The sequence below is a fragment of the Giraffa tippelskirchi genome, chromosome 3 (assembly GCF_054371585.1).
Source record: "Giraffa tippelskirchi isolate mGirTip1 chromosome 3, T2T-mGirTip1v1.2.pri, whole genome shotgun sequence".
In the NCBI taxonomy this organism is placed as follows: Eukaryota; Metazoa; Chordata; class Mammalia; order Artiodactyla; family Giraffidae; genus Giraffa; species Giraffa tippelskirchi.
In genome coordinates, this window is record NC_137277.1 from 176899243 (window position 1) to 176919793 (window position 20551).

Below are 20551 nucleotides of genomic sequence, written 5' to 3' on the forward strand. Positions count from 1 at the left end.
GGGCAGGAGGAGAAGGGGATGACAGAGGATGAGATGGTTGGATGGCATTACTGACTCGATGGACATGGGTTTGGGTAAACTCCGGGAGTTGGTGATGGACAGGGAGGCCTGGCGGGCTGCAATTCATGGGGTCACAAAGAGTCAGACACGACTGAGTGACTGAACTGAGCTGAAGTGATGAAATCATGTGTCCAGCCTAAGCCCAGCAGTTGTTCTTATTTCCTTGTAGCCTTTAGTGGTCGTGTGGCTGGGGTGGTGGCCCTGCCTAAGGGGAGCTGACTGTCTGAGAAGTGAGCACAGCACACTCTTAACTTGCAAAAGCAAAGGAGCTTGAGTTCCCAGGGACGTGTGTCTTGTCCTCTCTCATCTAGCTGCCTTTTATAGTGTGTTTGTGTGAGAGAAAGACCTGTACATTCCAGAACACCCCATCTCTCATGTATTTCTGTACTGAAAGCCTAATTTCTGAATCATAGTTGAGCCCTCCCAGGGTCAGTGATGACCCAGCTGGCTCCCACTGCGCTTGTCCAAGCTCTGTCCATTAGCCAAGGCTGCCCAAGCAGCCCCCTCTGTTGGGCTGGGGCATTAAAGGGGCCCCAACCAGAGGGTCCAAGCCGGGCAGATAAGCCATTGCAGGGGACACCTCAGTGGCCCCCAGAGGTGGCTGGGCTTCTGTGTGGTTTGGCCCTTTCTCCTCTGGTCAGCGGCTCTAATTCTAGTTGGATAGCCACTGCAAGTGGAGGAAGACGTGTGTCATCAAAAGGCAGAGCATGCAAGCCGTAATTACTAGCTCTTCGAGGCGGCACAGCACAAACTGCGTCCTGGTTCTGCTTTGGGGCAATTTTCGGCCTCTAGTGCAGCCCAGGGCACGGGCCTGCCGATGCCTCCCAGAGCTGAGCCCTGAGCCCAGAGAAGGGAACGAGGCTTCTCTAGCTTCTTTGCGCTGACAAAGGGCTTTCTGCCTGTCAGCCCAGCTCCGGGCAAGTCCCCTCCCCGCTCCCTACCGCAACCACTGGGCCTCCCTTTTGGCAGGACCCAAGGCTCGAGGCTCAAGGGCCCCGCTGAACTCCCAGCCTCTGGAGACTTCCCTCGGAGCTAGAAAAAACAAGCAGCTGAAACGTGCCTCCTCGCTGCAGCTGGGCCCCGCCCGCCGAACCTATAGGAAGGCCCTGGAGGGGATCCAGCCTCCCCCGAAGAGGAAACCTGGCTCCGGCCTCACCCGCAGGGCCTGTTATGTCTGGCTCCAGAGGCCTTCTCCTCTGGGGTTTTCCATCCCTGTGAACCCGGCCCCATTCATTTCCCTGTGGTTTCATGGGAATGTCCAAAACACTCAGCAGGTTGCAGCGAGCCCAGGAGGAGAGGGGTCAGCGAGAGGCCCGGGCCGCGGCCGCAGCACCCTCCACTCAGAGGCTTGCAGCGGGGGGCCGGGCCAGCTGTGGGTGGGCGCCCACCTGTCAATCAGCTGAGTTTTCCTCTGGTGCGATCCGCACCCCCACCCCCACCCACCCACCACCCAGGCGACTCTGCCTGCGGCTCCCTCTCTCCAGGCCTCCCCTTTCCAGCTCTCCAGGGTACGAGGTTTCCCCCCACCACCACCGCCACTCTCCCATCCCATCCCTAGCAGCTCCCACTGTTGTGTTCTTTAGCCACTGACTCTCCACCTCACCCGGGCCAGGCCCTTGCGTTTTCCACCTCACTGCACTTGGTTAGGGGCCGCAGGGAGAGCCCTCGGACCCCCTCCAGGGCTGTTCAACCTCAGAGAAGGGGCCATGCTCGGGTTCACAGCTCTTGTGAGAGGCCCAGCGGCCGCCTCCATGGCCCACACAAAGCCCAGGGGCTCCCGGCCCTGCAGAGAGGATGTGCCCAAGTGGAGAAAATGTACAGTCTTCAGAAGAAACGAATTGAAAACTGGCTGGGAGCAATTCTTATCCAATTTCCAAGTTAGCAGTTTTCACCAAGATCTAATTGAAACTGCTCTCTGTAAGCGGCCTGATTTCCATCTGCATGAGGCTCCCGCAGAGTGTCTGCGACAAGGGCCCTGGTGGCTCCGGGCAGAAGCGAAGAAGAGGCTGTGCTCCTCGCCCCCAGTTGGTCTTGAGCTTTGAAAACGGATGCACTTTCAGGTTTGGGCAGCGGCCACACCACTGTGCCCTGGCTGCCCAGCTCCCCAGTCATTTCCAAAGCCGCTTTCTGAGTGTTCTGGGTAGGGAAGGGATGGGCTGAGTTCCTCACCTGGTTAGCCTGGTAAAAATGTATCTGGAAGCAGAACATCCTAGGAAGCCCAGCCACCCTCACCAGGCAGGGTCCCTCGGGTGGGTGCAGAGGAGTGCAGGAGCCAGGGGCCAGGGCCCTGCCTGCAGGTCGGCACGGTGCCCAGGCTGAGACCCCGCTGCCAGTGCTAGCCTCGGCTGTTGTCTCTGGGAGTTCTGTGGGAGCGCAGAGTAGCCCACCCAGCGTGCCCAGCTCCACTCTGACCTCAGTCTGGACTGCAGCTGCCTTCGCCATGGTGCAGAGGCCAGCAACCCCCACCCTGGGTCAGCCCACAGAGGGTGCCCTGTCCCTCGTCCCTTTTCAGGGGGCAACACACTCCAGTATTCTTGCCTGGAGAATCCCATAGACAGAGGAGCCTGGTGGGCTGCAGTCTATGGGGTCACAAAGAGTCAGACACGTCTGAGTGACTGTCACTTCACTCTTTGTTGACTCGGATGGGTATGGACCCTACTCTTCTCTCCTGCACCCAGTGGCCTTGAAATGACAATTTTAGGGACAATGCCTCGGGCGAAGCTCCAAAGTTATCCAGTGCTCCTCACACAGGGTCTCCCCCCGGGTCCTCCCATCTTTTGGAAACTTAAAACAACAATTGGAAAATATTACACAAGCCCTTCACAACATCTCTGCAAACTAACTCTTGTCTGTCTCACCAACAGACGTGCTGAGAGGAGTCCGCACATGACCTCCCTCACCCTTCAGTCTTTGGTTTTCTGAGCCTTCGTCCCCAGCCTTAGGGCCATGGCCACAGGCAGCTCCTTGCCAAGTCCAGGGCTCTCTCTCTCTTGCCTCTTCCTCCCCAGCATAAGGTCTGCACGGCGGACACCTGCCCACTTGCCCCTTGCTCTCTGCCCTCAGGCCCCTCGGACCTCCTCTGCGCCCCCGCCCCCTCCGCCCTCTGTGCCCGTGACTGGCTCACTCCTGGGGCCTCACCTGCTTGCAGCTCTGAACGCTGGCCTGCCCTGTCCTCCTCTGTCTCTGTTGCTGCCTGCAAGCCTCAGCCCCTCTGCTTCCACCTGACTGCCCCGGGCCTCTGCTCCCTGCACCCTGGGGCCACGTGTGCTCCTCCCTGACCGTCCTCATCCAGCGTCTCCTCCAGCTCCTCTGTGCGCCCCCATCCTGGAGTCTGGCTCTCCAGGCCCCGCCCTTACCTCTTAGCCCTCCCCCTCCAGCTCTTATTTTCCAGACATGCCTGATGCTTTCTTTGCTTTCCTCCATAGCTTGACTCTTTTATCCTGTTTGTGTAAAGTGTTTCCCGCCTCTTGGCCATTGCTTAAGATTGATCTGAGATTTGTGAGCATATCCCACCCCCACCCTCATGAGGTTGGGGGCTCCTGGAGGGCAGGCTGAGGCTTCCTGAGCAGTGCCTGGGACACAGCGGAGGCAGCAGGGCCTCCAGGTCACACAGGCAGGCAGTGAATCCCAGCTGCTAGTTAGGGAGCTGTGAGACCTGGGCCTGATCACCTCTTGTTTTCGCACCTTAAGCTTCGCCACACATCAGAAAGGGGTGAGAGCACCTCCCAGGCTGCAGGAGGATTTGATAGGCCTGTGGCCTGTCCACCGTCACAGGTGCTTAACGGATGTCTTCTCTTTCTCCCTGCACCGACCCACGGCAGCAGCTCCAAAGAAGTTTTGGAGGGTGAGGCAGTGAACAAATGAATGGCTGTAGATGGGAGACACCTTACTATGGTTGGTTGAAATGACAAGCTTAGCTTCCTTTTAAGTGGAGACTGGTGCTCTATATACTCGAGGGGTGGGGAAACAGCAGGGGAGGGCTGTAGGGGAATGATGTCAGTAGAACTATTTTCTTTGTTGTTGTTGTTCAGTTGCTAAGTCATGTCTGACTTTTTGCAACCCATGGACTACAGCACACCAGGCTCCTCTGCCTCCACTGCCTCCTGGAGTTTGCTCAGATTCATGTCCATTGAGTCAGTGATGCCATCTAATCATCTCATCCTCTGTCAATCCCTTCTCCTTTTGCCTTCACTCTTTCCCAGCGTCACGGTCTTTTTCCAGTGAGTTGGCTCTTTGCATCAGGTGGCCAAAGTATTGGGGCTTCAGCTTCAGTATCAGTCCTTCCAATGAATATTCATGGTTTTTTTCCTTTAAGATTAACTAGTTTGATCTCCTTGCAGTCCAAGAGACTCTCAAGAGTCTTCTCTAGCACCACAATTCAAAAACATCAATTCTTCAGTGCACAGCCTTCTTTATGGTCCAACCCTCACATCCATACATGACTACTGGAAAAGCCATAGCTTTGACTATACAAATCTTTGTTGGCAAAGTGCTGTCTCTGCTTTTTAATATGCTATCTAGGTTTGTCATAGCTTTCCTTCTAAGGACCAAGCGTCCTTTAATTTCATGGCTGCAGTCACCGATCATGGTGGTGATTTTGGAGCCCAAGAAAATAAAATCTGTCACTGTTTCCACTTTTTCCCTTTCTCTTTGCCATGAAGTGATGGGACTGGATGCCATGATCTTAGTTTTTTAATGCTGAGTTAGGGGATCAGAAATATATGCGTGAGGGCTGTGTACACACAAAGAAAGGGGGCAATGTGCCAGGGGCATGGCCCTCTCAAATCCTGACTGTGCCCCTTCCTGGGAAGCCTTCATCACGCACAGGTTTATTGAGCATCTACACTGTGCTAGGACTCACACTGGGCTCAGGGTAGGCAGCACAGGGTAGAGAGGGGAGACAAAGCCTGTGATCAAAGGGGTGGTGACAGTGTGGGCTGAGTGCTGTGATGGGACAGGTCTGGGTGCCCCAGAAGCACACAGCAGCCAGGTGGGCATCTCATGCTGCCTCCCCAGAGGAAGGGACGTCAGAGAAAAAGCGATTCGAGGAGAAAGGTCTCGGATTCCAAGCTAAGGGAACAGCAGTGCAAAGGGACAGAAGCAAGAAAGAGGCCCGAGAATGAGCTGGAGTGTGAGGGGTGGGGGACAATGAGAGGGGAGAGGTGATGCTGGCACCAGACAAGGGGAAACCTCATTTTACCAAGAGGTGGAACTGTCCCAGGACAGTGGTCACCACTGAAGGGCTTCATGTGGGAGAGGGGCATGACCAAATTTGCCTTCGAGAAGGAAAGCGTCTCTCTGGATGTGAAGACAGAAACAGCTGGGAGTGGCCAGAAGTAGGGAGGCCAGTTGCTAAGAGATAAAGGCTGTGGACCGAGGCTCTGGCATCAGGGTGGGAAGCCTCTAGGATCTTGCTCTGTTCAGCCTGCATCCTAGGTTTGGGGCACCCAGGCCAGTCACTGCTGTAGTATGCATGATAATAATGTAATATTTAAGACCAGGTTATTGCATGCCCATTTTTTCAGGTAAGTAAATTGAGATTCAGAGAGGTTAAGAAATGTTTCTGAATCACACTGCTTGTGAGTGGCAGAGCTGGGACTCAAGACAAGCTCCTGAGCTGGTACCACTAACTTTTCCCCTTCTCCTGTTGCCTTGGGCTGTCCATATGCAGGATATCCTATAATAAAAAGAACAAAAATCACATAAAATTAGACCTTAGTATTTCATACGTGTTTATACCTTTTCTTTAAGTAACATTAACATACTTCGACAAATGTTATGCTAGACAAGGCATCTTTGCTGCGTGCGGAGAGTGTGTCCTTGTGTGTAGGTTGCTTGTGGTCTTTCCCTGCCATCTGCTGTAGCAGGTGATTGTGACACCTCTAGGCTTGCTCACCTCCTCCCTGGGATGAGAAGCCTTCCCCTCCGGCACCCAGAGGCCCAGAGCACGTGGGTGGGGTGCTGCAGACTGAGTGCTGCTGAGCTTACATCCTGGCACGGCCCCGGTGAGCCGTCCATGTATTTGTCACACCAGAGCCCGCCCCGGCCCTCCAGGTCACGGGGCCCCTGGTGGCACTGGGCTCCAGATAGATGCTCAGCTGATGCCAGGCCTGATGCCCGGCTCTGACCATGTGGCCTGCTGTCTGGAAGGTGTTCCTGGCTGGTGGCCTTTCCTGAGCCCTATTTAGGGCAGTTGTCAGGCAGAAGCTGAGATCCAGCGCGCGCGCGCACACACACAACACACCGCCTTCCCTGCAGAAGGTAGTGATCTCACACCTGTGCCAGGCTGGGGCGGGGGCGGGGTTACCATCAGGGCAGGGACACTGAGCAGGGAGCATGCCCGGCTCCATCCCCACTTGGGTATCAGACCCCAGTGTGTGCAGTTTGCTCTCAGAGGACGTCCTAACCACCCAGGGCAGATTGCAGCCCCGTCTGAGCTCTGGCTATTGGCCTGGGCCTGCAGCTCTGCCCCTCAAAGGCAGGAGGAGATCAGAGTCAAGGGTGACAGCTCAGCGGTGGGAGCTTCTTCTAACAGCCTGTTCCTGCTTGAGTGAAGCCCTCAGCCTAGAGCTGGCCTTGGACAAGGAAACACACACTGACTGGAGCCCAGAGACCCCTGGGCCTTGGTTCTCAGGGCTGCAGTTTATAAGCAAGGCTCTCTCCTGCTCAGAAGTTCCTGGGTTCTAAGCGGCTCCTGCCATGTCCTGGGTCCTGCGGAAGGAAGATGCTGGGCGCCCCCTGCAGGCCTGTCCAGGAACTGACCCGCAAGGGGCCGAGGGGAGCCCTGAGAGAGGGGCCCCTTTGCTGGCCCAGATGAGAGCCCCCAGGACTGGCCAGCCCCCTCCCCTGCCGGGTGCTCAGCTCCATTGCTGACTGTGAATCTCAACTCACTAGAATCTGACTGCTGACCGCTGGCCTTTCCCTCAGCCTCCTGTTCCCCAACTGCACAGGGGACCCCCACCATCTGTGCTGCACCCTCCAGCCCCCCCAGGGCTCTACCAGCTCGGGCTCCAGGCCCCCACTCTACTTTCTCACGTTCACACGCTTGCATTTCCTCTCTCTCCTCCCTCCCACCTGCAGGGATAAGGACAGGTTGTGGGGAAGTGGCCCCTGAAGCTGTTCTATACACTAGGGGGCTGTGTCCCCTCCCTCCCAGGGGACATTGATGTTTTTCTGGGAGGAATGCTCCGCCTCTCTGAACTGTGTTGGAGCGAGTTCCACAGGCTGCTCCTTAACCCCTGGCCCCCATCATGAGGGAGGCACGGAAACACCCAGGGGTGGGAGCCCCCAGAGGCACCAAGGGCCTCGTCCAAGGTCAGCCCCTGTGACCAGGTATCCCCAGACTCTCTTCTCAAGGTAAACAGCAGAGCACTTGTCTTTCTCCCACCAACCCAGCTGACGCGTGGGACAGTACTGGGGCCCAGGGCGGACAAGTAGTGGGGTGACTGGAGAAGCAGGGGCTGAGGGCTGTTGTTGCTGCTGGGGCTCCAGGCTTCACCCCCACCCTGCTATCCCTTCCCTTTGGGGTCTCCTCCTCAAGGTGGGGAGGGGGGAGAGGCCCTGCAGGAAATAGGGGCATGAGCACAGCTCCTGACTAGGGGGTCCCCAAACATTCAGTTCCTTTGACCCGAGGCCATGTGGGTGGGGGCTCAGGCTGGAGCCCCCAGCTCTGCCCCACTGCGTGCCCTGCCCTGGGCTGAGCTCACAAAGCCCTGTCACGGGGCCATGCTGTCCCCTGCTGGCCGCGCCGTGAAATGCAGCCCAGGTCAGCCCCAAGGTCCAGGCTGGAAACATGGGGCTCCGAGGAGCAGGTGGGGTTTCCACCCCCCACCCCCCACACACTCGGACTGCATGAGGAGACACGTCTGGATCCGCCTGGCACACAACCGTGTGTGCTGAGCGGGCAACGAATGGATGAACGAACTGTGTCTGAAACATTTAAGTGATAATGCTCCGCAGGGTCTGACCAACAGCAGTGTGGGAAGAAAAGTGTTAGCGACTCAGTGGTGTCCGACTCTGTGACCCCATGGACTGTAGCCTGCCAGGCTCCTCTGTCCATGGGATTCTCTAGGCAAAAATACTGGAGTGGGTTTCCATGCCCTTCTCCAGGGTATCATCCAGACCCAGGGATTGAACTCCAGTCTCCTGCATTGTGAGCAGATTCTTTACCATCTCAGCCACCAGAAAGCAGACAAGACATATCTAGCAGGACTTGAGACTCCTCTTCAGGTGACCAGATCTAAATATGAAAACCAATGTGAGGCGTCAAATGGTGCTAGGCTGTGACATAGGTGGCCCTAGACAGGCTCAGCCGTGTCCAACTCTTTGCACCCCCACGGACTGTACAGTCCATGGAATTCTTCAGGCCAGAATACTGGAGTGGGTTGCCGTTCCCTTCTCCAGGGGATCTTCCCAACCCAAGGATCGAACCCAGGTCTCCCACATTGCAGGCGGATTCTTTACCAGCTGAGCCACAAGGGACGCCCCCTAGACAGGCTGACCCTTGTCAAAGTGGCTAGTCATGCAGTAAGTGCCCAGGAGTGATGGAGATGGCCTTCATAGAAGTGTGGAGAGGTCAAAGGGGGCATCAGATGGTAGGGATGGAAATCACAGGACCCCTCAAGGAGACCCCAGGCTGGCCACTTAGCACGGAAGGTAGAAAGAGGGAAGCACCTCTCGTGTTTTTTGGGGTTTTTTTGGTTTGGCCTTGCTGCACCAACTGTGGGACCTTAGTTCCCCAATGACCAGTGCTTGAGCCAGGCCCTCAGCAGTGGAAGCATGGTCCTACCACAGGACCTCCAGGGAATTCCCAGCACCTCCAATGTCCTTGATGCTGATGTCAAACCAGGCACATTTTCCTCCTGTTGTTTCACAACCGTTCTGTGAAACAAGTGCTATTATTATCCCTGAAGAAAATGGATCAGACATGGTAAGTGCCTTGTTCGGGGTCCTGCAGCAAGGACCTGCTGGAGCCAGGATGCAGGCCTCACCTGTCGAGATTTGGTGGTCAGGTTCCCGCGTGTGAACTCAAGGGTTTTCAGCAGGAAATGATGTGCTCAGGACAGATGGATGGGGTGGGACGTCGGATGGCCGCTTGAAAGACTATTGCTGCAATCCAGTGGGGTAAGAAGAAGCTCCTTGTTCCACATACAGGCCTCCTAGATGGCAGAAGGGCCTCTGAGACCAGACTCGTGGCCTCCTTTGCCCTGCCTCTGTCCCACGGTGGGTGGTGGGCTGGGGGCGGCCCAGCAGGGTACCCAGAGAGGAGGAGCTGGCAGTGCAGGCGTAGGTGGGCCTCCTCCCAAGGTCCAGGCCTGGCGCTGGTGGTGTCTGGCCTGGGGCATCCCACCACCCTTCCTCAGAGGGAGGGCTTTGTTGGGGGGCAGACATGCTGTGGGGGGCAGCTTGTTAGATCAGAGCCAGTCCTCAGCGGGGAAGCCCATCAGGAAGGCGGGGCTCTGCCTGCTCATGCTCTCGTCTCCTCTCACCGGCTGTGACTTGTGTGAAATACAACACCATTCCATGTTCGATGCATGAGACAAATGCTCAGGACCAGGGCAATGGGATGACCCAGAGGGATGGGATGGGAAGGGAGGTGGGTGGGGGGTCCAGGAAGGGGAACACATGTAAACCCATGGCTGATTCATGTCAATGTATGGCAAAAACTATTACAATATTGTAAAGTAATTAGCCCCCAACTAAAATAAATAAATTTATTAAAAAAAAAAAAAAGAGCTTAGGGAGGGGACGGGGCTCACCCCAAGCACTGCCTGCACCTCCAGGAAGGGGATGCGTATCCCCCAACTGCCGCCCAGCCTCCCGGGGCTCCTCCCCAACCTCTCCCGCCCCTGTGGGAGCAGCACGGGCTTGATGTGCAGCCCAGAGGCTCAGGTTAAAGACTGAGGAGGATCTCCCCTAGGCTGGGCAAGGGCTTGAGAGTCTCCCCTGCGGGGCGGGGGTGTGGGGGGCAGGCTCTCCCCACGCAGGGCCCCAGCTCACACCGGAGCCTCTTCCTGAAGGCTTCAGCTCTTGGACACATGTATGATCGAACCGTCCTCTGAGGGCACCCTGGGTGGGAAAGCAGCCCGTGGGCCTCCTGCCCCAGATTAAGGGGCAGGGGGTCTGCTGACCTCTGTGCTGTGATCTGGCCTCCCCCTCTGCCCATTGGTCCCATCAGTCCCTGCTCCTTCCCTCCCCTGTCAGTCCCTGCCCCTCCCTGGGACTCTTGGTCTGCTTTCAGCTTTCCTGTTTGGAGCCAGATCCATTCACACTTGTTGATCCTAATTACACTCAGGTGAAGCAAAATCAGAAGGTTAACTCCTGGAAGAGTGACTCTCTGTGGTTTGAACACCCCTACAGGACTACAGTCCTGAAAGTGAAGTCCGCTCAGTCGTGTCCAACTCTTTGCAACCCCATGAACTGTAGCCCACCAGGCTCTTCCTCTGTCCATGGAATTTTCTAGGCAAGAATACTGGAGTGGGTTGCCATTTCCTTCTCCAGGGGATCTTCCCAACCCAGAGATTGAACTCTGGTCTCCCGCATTGCAGGCAGACGCTTTACCGTCTGAGCCACTTGGACCCATACAGTACGTTTGGGCTTCCCAGGTGGCACTAGTGGTAAAGAACCTGCCTGCCAATGCAGGAGGCATAAGAGATACGGGTTCGATCCCTGGGTTGGGAAGATCCCCTGGAGAAGGGCATGGCAACCCATTCCAGTATTCTTGCCTGGAGAATCCCATGAACAGAAGAGGCTGGTGGGCTACAGTCCATAGGATCACAAAGAGTCAGACACGACTGAAGCAACTTAGCACGCACGCGCACACACGCTACGTTTGCCTTGTCCCCAAATGCCTGAGTTTCCTCTGCCATCTGTGACTCTCCTGTTCATCCTCAGAAACCCTCATCTTTCCAGGGAGGAAAAGGAGCCAAGCCCTCCTGGGAAGAGGGAGCCCTGGGTCTGTACAACTGCCTCCGCACGGCCCGGCAGAGCCCCCTGGGTTCTCCTAGCCTGCTTAGGCACAGGAGATGCCCCCAGTGTTCTGGGAGGCTTCATCATTCAGCAGAGGTCTTTACTAAATATATTCTCTGGATCGGGTGAGGTCCCAAGCACTGGGGCTGCAGCCAGGAATAAGACAGGCACCCTCCCCAGACCCCCATCTGGTGGGAGATGCAGCACATGAGCTGACCCACCAGCAGAGAGGGGCATGTGCAGTGAGGGGCATGAGCAGAGGGATGAGTGAGAAAGCAGCTTGCATGAAACAAGCTGGGATGCATGCTCTGTGATGACCTAGAGGGATGAGGTGGGGGTGGGGGAAGGGAAGCTCACGAGGGAGGGGTTATATGTATACTCACAGCTGGTTCATGTTGTTGTACAGCAGAAACCAACACCACTATTGTAAAGCAATTATCTTCCAATTAAAAATAAGTTTATAAAAGTATATTGGATGCCAGGAGGGCATCTTTAAGCTGAAACAAGGATACAAGAGAGAGCCAGCCAACCAAGAAGTGAGAAAGAATGACCCCTCTACGTTCCCCCCCCACCCCCCGCTGCAGGCTCGTGGAGGAGTTCATGCTCTTGGCCAACATGGCCGTGGCCCACAAGATCTACCGCGCCTTCCCCGAGCGAGCTCTGCTGCGGCGGCACCCCCCACCCCAGACCAAGATGCTCAATGACCTGGTGGAATTCTGTGACCAGATGGGGCTGCCCATGGACTTCAGCTCTGCAGGGGCCCTCAACGTGAGTGCCGGGAGCAGAGGGGCTGGGGAGGCCCTGCTGGGGAAAGCAGGAGGCAGGCCAGGAAGCCAGGGTTCAGCAGCCAACTGCATCCCAAGGTCCCTTGGCCTTCAGCCTGGTCTCCCCCGCAAGGGAGACAGGAGGCCCTGGGGGCAAGGCCTTCATCTCACAGGGCCTGGCAGGGAGCCCAGGAGACTGAGACAGTGCCCTCAGGCCTAGCTGTGGGCAGGAATGGGCTGAGCTCAGGCTCTCTCAGGGCACTAGGATTAGCGGAAACCAGAGGCTGTTTTTTGTGGTAGGGGTGTCAGATACTCCCCACCCAGAACTGAGCGTCACATGACTCAGGAGCCCATGGCTTCGGCCCTGATTTCCACAGCAGGGGGAGCGGCCGCATCTGCTCTGGGCCTGGAGTGCCCAAGGTCAGACAGGAAGCCAGTCTATCCAGGCCAGCCAGCCAGATGTGGAAGGACTGCCCTCGAGCAAGGACCCTCGAGGCAGGCCCAGCCTGGGACACAGGCTGGGAGATGCTGGCCGTCCCCTCGCTGAAACCCCTGCAGCCCACCCATGGCCATCTGAGCAGGGCTGGGCCCCTCGGCTGGTCTTCCTCCCAGAGCCAGGTCTCAGGTGATCAGCAGGTGACAGGGCCCCCGAGCCTCTCTCCCCAGGCCTGACTGCATTTCATGCTGTTCTTCTAGAAAAGTCTGACTGAAATGTTCGGAGATGACAAGTACTCCCTGGCCCGGAAGGAGGTGCTCACCAACATGTGCTCCCGGCCCATGCAGGTAAGGCAGGGCCAGTCCTCCGTCCACCCTGCCTTCCCCTCCTCCCGCCCCCCCAGGAGCACACAGGACCTCTCCGGGCTTGGAGAACCTGAGGGGAGGTACGGGGAGAGGGGCGATGTGGAGAGGATGCCCCCCAGGGAAGCATCCAGAACAGGTGGCCGCTGGGCTCCTTGCCACCTCCTGCTCTGACTTGCCAGCCTGTGCTGCTCAAGGGCCCCTTGTCTGGGGCTCAGTTAGAGGAGTCGTTTGAGTCTCGCTTCTCCCCCTGCACGACCCCTGGGGCTCTGTTTCTTGACAGCAGGAGAGGAGCCACCCCAGGCACCCCCCGCCCCCAAGACTCCAGGGCCTGGTCCCCACAGATCAGACCAGCTTGGGCTCGAATGCAGCCTGATCAGCAACTCATAGGCAGATGGGGAGCTGGAGCAGGAAAGTGCTTTGGTCTCCCCAAGTCCTCAGTCCCCACTGTGGCTTGTGGACCCCAGGCAGAGAAGTCTCCTTGTCCCAGATGATCACAAGAGGAGGAATCAGGTGTGGGCCTCTGTCTGCAGCTGGAAGACAGGCTGGCCACCCAGGTGGTAGATGGTGGGCTGGCTTCTAGCCACCAGTTTCAGCACCCCAAGGCTGAGCATCAGGCCCTGGGGAGCCGAGCATTTTGGGGAGGACCCCCACCCCACGGCCCCCGGTGAACTGTCTGGTCAGCGAGAGCTGCCAATGTGAACAGGAGCAGTGGGGGGCCTAGCGCAGCCTGGGGGTGCTGTCCAAAGGCTCCATCACTGAGCAGATCCAGTCTGTCCACAAGAACCTCAGCGGCTCACAGTTGACTTCTGAGGCCTCTGGCTCTGCCAAGAACGGGGCCGTCAGGTCCGTTTGGGTCTGGCTGCCGTAACCCTGCCCCCACTCACAAATGTCTGCCCCACACCGGGCACCATAAAGCAACCCCCACCAGTGGAGAGGGAGGACGTTCATCTCCGGTCACTGGGCTTGACACCACAAACAAGGCCGATGGGGACTCCATTTCCTCCACCAGCCTCTGGAAGCCACCCACCCCCAAGGCAAACCCAGCCCTGAAGCTCCAAGGGAAGGGGTCCCGTCCTCAGTCACCCAAAGCCTGACAAAGACTAGACTCATCCTGGCCTCACCTGCAGTGACCTCAGAGACCAGCCTCTGCCTGGGATCTGATCTCAAGGAGGGACCAGAGAGACCAGGGTGCCTGGTCTCTGCCCCATTTCTGGGTCCCCATCCGTCCCACCCTGCCCAGAGACACCCCTACTGCCCCGGAAGGGGGCCGGGGCCCTCTGTCCTCCTCACCCAGCTCATCTGGGGAACTGGGCCACTGCTGAGGACGAAGGCCAAACGTGGCTCCTGGGGGAGGCAGCTCCCACCTCCCTCCTCAACTCACCCCTGACGTAACTAGGGCCCAGTGGGAACCGGAAGGGAAGCGGAGCCCAGCAGCAGAGCAGGTCAGCTCCAGCTGCATCCTGGCTTCTAGGGCCTTCGATCACAGAGTAAGTGGAGCTGGCTGTGCATTCGGCCCAACACACGGGAGGGTGTGAGGGTGTGAGGGTAAGCAAGTGGCAAGGGAGGGAGCGAATGAACACACGCGGGTGTGACTGAGGCCCTGGCCAAGGAGCCTGGTCACTGGCTCCCAGGCTGCATGGCATCTCCAGGGACGGTGGCCCGGGCCCTCAGCACAGCTGCACTGTGGGAGGCAGGCTGTTTGCTCTTCCCCTAGCAACACTCAGTGTCTCCCCCTGAGCCTCAGTCCTAACTCCTGCCCTACAGGAGGGCCTTCTGACCTCAGCGCTCGGGATCTTGGTCTCAGGACAGGTTGTCAGGGACAAGAAGGGCCAAGGCTGGGAGGCTGACCAACTGCTGCCTCCCTTGGCTGACGAAAGGTCAAGCCTTGGGGGCACAGGGGTGCCAGGGTGCAGGTGTGGCCGCCAGCAGGTCAGGAGTCAGGGCCAGAGGGCCGGAAGTTGGTCAGTTACAACCCAAGGCAGGGCCAGGGCCAGAGAGGACAAGCCAGGTGCCTGTTTTACTCTGGGTAGGGGCGTCCTGGACCTTCTCTCCTACCTCGCACTCTGGCCACATGGGGCCATAGTAGGGTAGGGGCGTCCTGGACCTTCTCTCCTACCTCGCACTCTGGCCACATGGGGCCATCGGGCTTGTGTCCTGATCAAGGATGCTTCTGGCCCCTGGTCCGGCATGGCCATGGCTTCCTAAGTAGCCACCCCCAGCCCCGTTCTAATGAGGGGCAACCAGGGCAGTTCCTTCCTCCTGCGTCCTGGCAATAACAGCCCCTAAAACCCAGCAGTGAGCTGCTGTGCAGGAGGATGGGTCCAGCTCCTCCCCGAAGTCCTCTGACTTCAGCCTGTGGTTCCCCTGCCCTTCCCCCACCCCTCCCCAAGGGCTGGCAGGGCTGCTCCCCCAGGACTCTGAGAGAGGAGGCCTTTCAACATCTTAAGGGTTCCTAGCAAGAAGCACATGTCCTTCCCCCACTCCCCTTCACCCCACTGACTCCACTTCCAATCCCCAGCAGAGGGGTCTGGGTAAGCCCTGCACTGGGCCTCAGCAGGAGAAGGGCGAGGGCCCCCATTACTCTGCCCAGCCCCATGGCAGGTACCCGCCCGGCCTCCCCCCCCGCCCCCGCATGGAACAGCCCCTGGTCTCCGCAGGCCTCCCCAGCTTTGCTCAGCTGCCCACAGCCTGGCAGGTGGGCCCAGGCTCCCAGCGCCCCGCCTGGTGAGTCTCCCAGGCTCACAGAGTACACTGGACCCCCACCTGGTCTGGCCCGGCTCTGAGGTACCCACCCCCACCCCCCCAGATGGCTGTGTACTTCTGCTCGGGAGAGCTGCAGGACCCAGCCCAGTTCCGCCACTACGCCCTCAACGTGCCGCTCTACACGCACTTCACCTCCCCGATCCGCCGCTTCGCAGACGTACTAGTTCACCGCCTCCTGGCCACTGCGCTGGGTAAGGGGGCAGCCCAGGGGTGTGGTGCCAGCCCGTGCCCAGAGTGGGTGCCCTGCGGCTAGAAGCCACATTGCCATCACTGGGGAGGCCCCGCTGGATGGGGTGGGCACCCTGAGCCACAGGCAGCCTGTGCCCAGAACCTCTCCCTGTGAGCACGTGCTCAGGGCCCCAGGGCCCTCACTGTGGCCACACCCCTTTCTTGGCCCTCCCGAGCCAGGCACAGGGAGGCCTCATTCAGCCTGGGCCAGCGGCACCGCGCTGCCGCTCCCCGTGCCTTGACTGGCGCACACAGGGCGCCCGCCCATGAACCCCTGACTGCACTCTGCGCAGGCTACCGGGAGCTTCCAGACGTGGAGCCCGATGTCCTGCAGAAACAGGCTGACCACTGCAATGACCGCCGCATGGCGTCCAAGCGCGTGCAGGAGCTCAGCACCAGCCTCTTCTTCGCCATTCTGGTCAGGGTGAGGCCACCAGCAGTCCCCACCCCTTTCCCTCCCTGCGCCCCACCACCCCGCCTGGCGCCTACACAAGGAGTCCCCCTGGGAGTCCGGGCCCTTCGGCAGCTGGAGTGGGCCCTGGGAGAACGCTCCATTCCTTGGTCGAGCCCTGGCTGGAGCCCTGCCCCCGCAGGAGAGTGGCCCCCTGGAGTCGGAAGCCATGGTGATGGGCGTCCTGAACCAAGCCTTCGACGTGCTGGTGCTGCGCTATGGGGTGCAGAAGCGCATCTACTGTAATGTGAGTGCTGGGCTCCTGGGGAGTAGGGATGCTCTGGGCTGATTCAGGATGCTCTGGGCCCCAGGGGAGTTGGGATGAGCGGGCAGAGGGAGCACCAAGCTGTGTCCACTCAGCACACTTCCTTCCCACCTGCCTGTCCCTGTTCCCACTGCGGGTCTACTTTGTTTTCCCAGCATCTGCTGCAGTCTTGGCCCAGGGACAGCCCTTGTTAAGACTCAGGAGCAGGCAGGATGAGAGCCTAGGCCAAGAGCCCCCCATCCCTGTCGACATGGGGTGGTGACACTGCACCCGTCACTCACCTGTGGTGGCACCAAGTCCACCTAATGGGCCTGCTGAGACACCCAGCTGTCCTGCCTGGGGCCAGGGGTCCAGGTCAAAGGTCAGCCTTGGGCCTCTTTTCGCAAAGACTCAAGCAACCAGAGACCAGGTCCGTCCAAACCAGTGTAGGCGGCAGGGGAGGCAGGTTTAGGAGAAATTTTTTTTTTAAGGAACATGGGAGAAGGAAAGATCAGAGAGAATGGCCCAAGGCCACACTGGAAGCTGTGTCCCCTGAAAAGAAGGAAGAGGCCAGCCTTTGTCTCGGTACTGCCCTGGGGGCACTCTGTTTGAGGTTCTTTCCCAGGGTAGTTGGTGCCAGTCTAAGGCCACCTGAGGAACCTGTTCTAGCTGACCCCTGACCCCAGCTGTGATTTCCCGACACCCAAAGCACTTTGGGGAGTGCAGAGCCCAGCACAGAGTGTGGAATAAACACAGTATGAATAAAATGGATTAAAGCAGGGGAGACAGTATGGAGTCCAGCAGGAATCAAGTTGGGCTCCTGTTGGGAATTCCCCTGGCTGTCCAGTGGTTACAGCTCTGCACTTTTATTGCTGAAGGCAAGGGTTCAATCCCCAGTCAGGGAACAAAGGCCCCACAAGCTGCACAATGCGGCCAGGAAAAACGCCGGACTCTTGTCCTGAAGTTCATCAACACGATGGGATTCAGGTTTCAGTCGTCTCTGCTCACAGCCCAGCCCCTCCTCTGTCTGCGGTAACAGACCCAGGCCGGGAGGGGTGGCGGCCTTCCAGCCCCAGGTGCCTGGTCCACCTCCACCTACGTGGACAGTCCCTGATGAGCAGGACCGGGCCGCCACCTGCCCCAGTAACACACGGAGCCACCAGCCCCTCCCCGCCCCCACCCCTCGGCAAAGGTGGCCTGTCTTGGTGGCCTCCCCGGAGCGGGCAAGAGGCAAGGGTTGGGGGGTCCTCCCCCATCAAAGGTCAAGTAGCCCAGAGCCAGGCGGCAGGGCGGGGAGCTCTATCACAAGTCAGTCAGAGGTGGGCCAAGGCGGGGACTGCTTCCAAGCACTGGGGGGAGGGGGGACCTGGCAGGGTCAGAGGTTTAGAGGCGGCACCTGGAGCCCGGGCCCTGAGGTGCAGGCATGTGCACCGCCCCCCCCCAACAGATGCTGCCCCTGCGGTCCCACCATTTCCAGAAGGTGGGCAAGAAGCCGGAGCTCACACTCGTCTGGGAGCCTGAGGACTTGGAACAGGAGCCAGTGCAGCAGGTGAGGCGAGGGTGGGGCCGCCTTCCCACAGCTGTGCCACGTCCCCGTCCGCCCAGCTCTTGACGAGCCCCCTCCTGCCTTGTGGGGTGTCCTCCCCAGGGCTCCCCTCCTGGGCCCCCCTGCCCCTGCCCTGCACCCAGCTCCCGCCTCCCCACCCTGTGGGCCCAGCCTCCTGGGATCGCCACTCTGGGGAGAGGCCGGGCCTCCGCCTGCCCCTCTAAAGCAGGGGTTCCTCAGCTTTGGGGTCCTTTTGAAACTCTGTTGAACGCTGTAGACCTCCTACCCAGGAGGACAGATTTCACCTACAGCGAGCCTCACGGGCCAGACCGAGACAGTGAAGTTTTCTCCCTGGCGCTGAGCAGCCTCCACCAGGCATCGCACACAGCAGCATCGGGCTCCTTCACGTCTCACCAGGACCCCACAGCCTCCTCAGTCCTTGAACAAGCACGGCTTACGGATGGGTCCACGGAGGCCGAGACAGGCAGAGTCAGGGCCCCGGGGGCCCGGCTGGGTGGACTGGCAGAGCCGGGCTTTGCCTGAAGCCCCAGCCCCAGCCCCTGCTGTGCCCCTGGCCAGGCCCTCCCCAGTCACCCTGCCGGGCCCTCCTCACCCTCAGGTCATCACCATCTTCAACCTGGTGGAGGTGGTGCTGCAGGCAGAGGCCACCGCCCTCAAGTACAGCGCCATCCTGAAGCGACCAGGCACCGAGGGCCTCCTAGACCCGCAGGACCAGCTGGGGTGTGGTGACCACAAGGAGGAACAACACTGAAGCCACCAGCCTGGCCGCACCCCTCTCCCCCCTGCCCCTCTGCCCCCGCTGGTTTTTAGGAATAGGACCTTTTGACACCAATGGGGATTTTTTTTTTTTTATTTGGTTTTTAACAACTCAGGGTTTTGTTTTTATTTTTTTTCATCCTGTTCTATGTCTGCAGTACAGTTTTTAAGCTGGAGGAGGGAGAGGGTGAGCTGGCCGGACGGAAGGCTGAGGCCTGGCCGGTGCTCAGCCGCCCAGAGCTAGACCCAGCCCTCCTGGAGGCTGGCCCCCCTTCTGCCCTGTTACCCACTGCCTGCCCCTGCCCAGGAAACCAGGGGTTTTCAGCAAATCAGTGTCATGGAATAAAATCAAGTGTGAAGTGCTATCTGGTGTGTGGGGTGGCTGGGTGCCCCTTAGACCCAGGATGTGGGGCCTGGCCCAGCTCCACCCCTCACAGCTCACTGGGGTGACCGCCCTCAGGAATCTCCCATCAGGTCCAGGATGATTCACAGAGCTGGCTGCATGGCAGATGGAGGCCAGGGCCTCAGTCTGGCTGATTAGAAACGGAATTAGAATGCCAGACAGCAAGCGTACCCATCACTGTGCAGGTGGCTGTGTCCATCCCCACCCCCACTTCCTCTTGGCCTGCTGGCCCCCTGTGGCCTCAGGATGGGGGCTGGGGTCCTGTGACACTCCTACTCCCAAGGCTGGAGCTCTGGAAGGGAAATAGGTGAGGTCTGGTGGTTTGGTGACAGATGAAGGGGTTTCTGCAGCCTGGGCAGCCTGACTGAGACCCCGAGGGCAAGACATCTCCACCTGCCCCCTGCCCGGGGGGATCAGCCCCCTCTCCTCCAACTGTCCTTGAGGGCCACCCACAGAACCTGGGACCTGAGGGCAGGGGAGAGCCTCCTCAGAGGGACACCCTCAGGGCAGAGATGGGTCAGCGTGCTGGGTGGACCCAGGGCAGCATGGCTCCAGGCCAGACACCCTTCCTCACGGCCCCAGAACCCCGGACCCTGGTGAAGCGTAGCCAGACGGCAGGTGTTGTGGACACCATCTGAGTGCTGGGTGCTGGCAGGACACACATCCACCGGTCCAATGAGAGAGCCGTTGTGGCCCCTCGCTTAGGGTTAGGGGGCTGTGGATAAAGGGGGTGATGAGACACAAAGCTTGTCAAAGAGACTTCCCTGGTGGTACAGTGGATAGGAATCCACCTGCCCATGTAGGGGACACAGGTTGGATTCCTGGTCCAGGAAGATCCCACATGCCACAGAGCAGCTAGGCCTGCCAGCCACAACTCCTGAGCCCACGTGCTGCAGATCCTGAAGCCCGTGCACTCTGGGGACAGTGCTCCCAACACAGAGTAGCCCTGCTCCCAGAACTAGAGAGAGCCCTCACAGCAATGAAGACCCAAGACAGCCAAAAATAAATTAAAAGAAAAAAAAAACTGTCAAAAAGGAAGGCTGTCATTCTTTCAGCTGCCCCAGAGCACCTGTGTGTCTCCTCAGGGACCCACCTCGGGTCACTGTGGGCAGGGATGCATAGATGCAAAGGGTGTCACTGCAGGACAAGGTTCTAGTGAGGTTCAGAGGCTGAGGTGTATGTGTTTCCAGCCAGGAACTTCCTGACATGAGCCGTGAAGGGCAGAGGTCACTAGGGTCAGAGGGCACCCAGAGGACGGGCGAGGAGATACTGGTGAGGTAGGAACAGGTAGGTCCCCACGGGCCATCTGTACCAGCCCGAGAGCTTGACTCTGTGCTAAAGGCCGTCAGAGCCAGGGCAGGATCCCATCGGGCTGTGAGGTGATTGACCTTTGTCCTTTACTCGTTTGTCAACAATTGTGAGAGCCTCCCTGTGCCCGTGTCCTCGGGGAGCGTGGGGTCGGGAGGGGAAGTCGAGTATCTAGAGTGGCAGGTGGTGAGTGCGGTGTGGACGGCAGGGGAGGAAAACCAGTGCTGAGGAGGGGGCA

General features: G+C 58.9%; 1 protein-coding gene and 1 long non-coding RNA gene across 8 annotated transcripts in view; one reads left to right on the plus strand and one right to left on the minus strand.

The window, feature by feature from the left end:
- The window catches only part of DIS3L2 (DIS3 like 3'-5' exoribonuclease 2), a 365476-nt gene extending 346511 nt beyond the window's left edge, over window positions 1-18965 (plus strand). For 5 of the 7 annotated variants that reach the window (XM_081585674.1, XM_081585675.1, XM_081585673.1 and 2 more), the window contains 7 exons: window positions 11613-11796; window positions 12489-12575; window positions 15400-15547; window positions 15878-16008; window positions 16178-16282; window positions 17727-17828; window positions 18445-18965. In XM_081585674.1, the coding sequence (XP_081441800.1) occupies window positions 11613-11796; window positions 12489-12575; window positions 15400-15547; window positions 15878-16008; window positions 16178-16282; window positions 17727-17828; window positions 18445-18597 (910 nt within the window). In that variant the 3' untranslated portion in view covers window positions 18598-18965. Of the gene's footprint in view, window positions 1-11612; window positions 11797-12488; window positions 12576-13989; window positions 14081-15399; window positions 15548-15877; window positions 16009-16177; window positions 16283-17726; window positions 17829-18444 lie in introns of all 7 variants that reach the window. The other 2 variants (XR_014080899.1, XR_014080898.1) reach the window with 1 other exon arrangement.
- On the minus strand, window positions 3983-7739 carry LOC145543606 (uncharacterized). Its single transcript, XR_014080901.1, has 2 exons — window positions 5957-7739; window positions 3983-5737 (listed from the first exon to the last, which is right to left on the minus strand). It is a non-coding gene; the product is annotated as an uncharacterized LOC145543606 (long non-coding RNA).
- Window positions 18966-20551: the final 1586 nt, after the last annotated feature.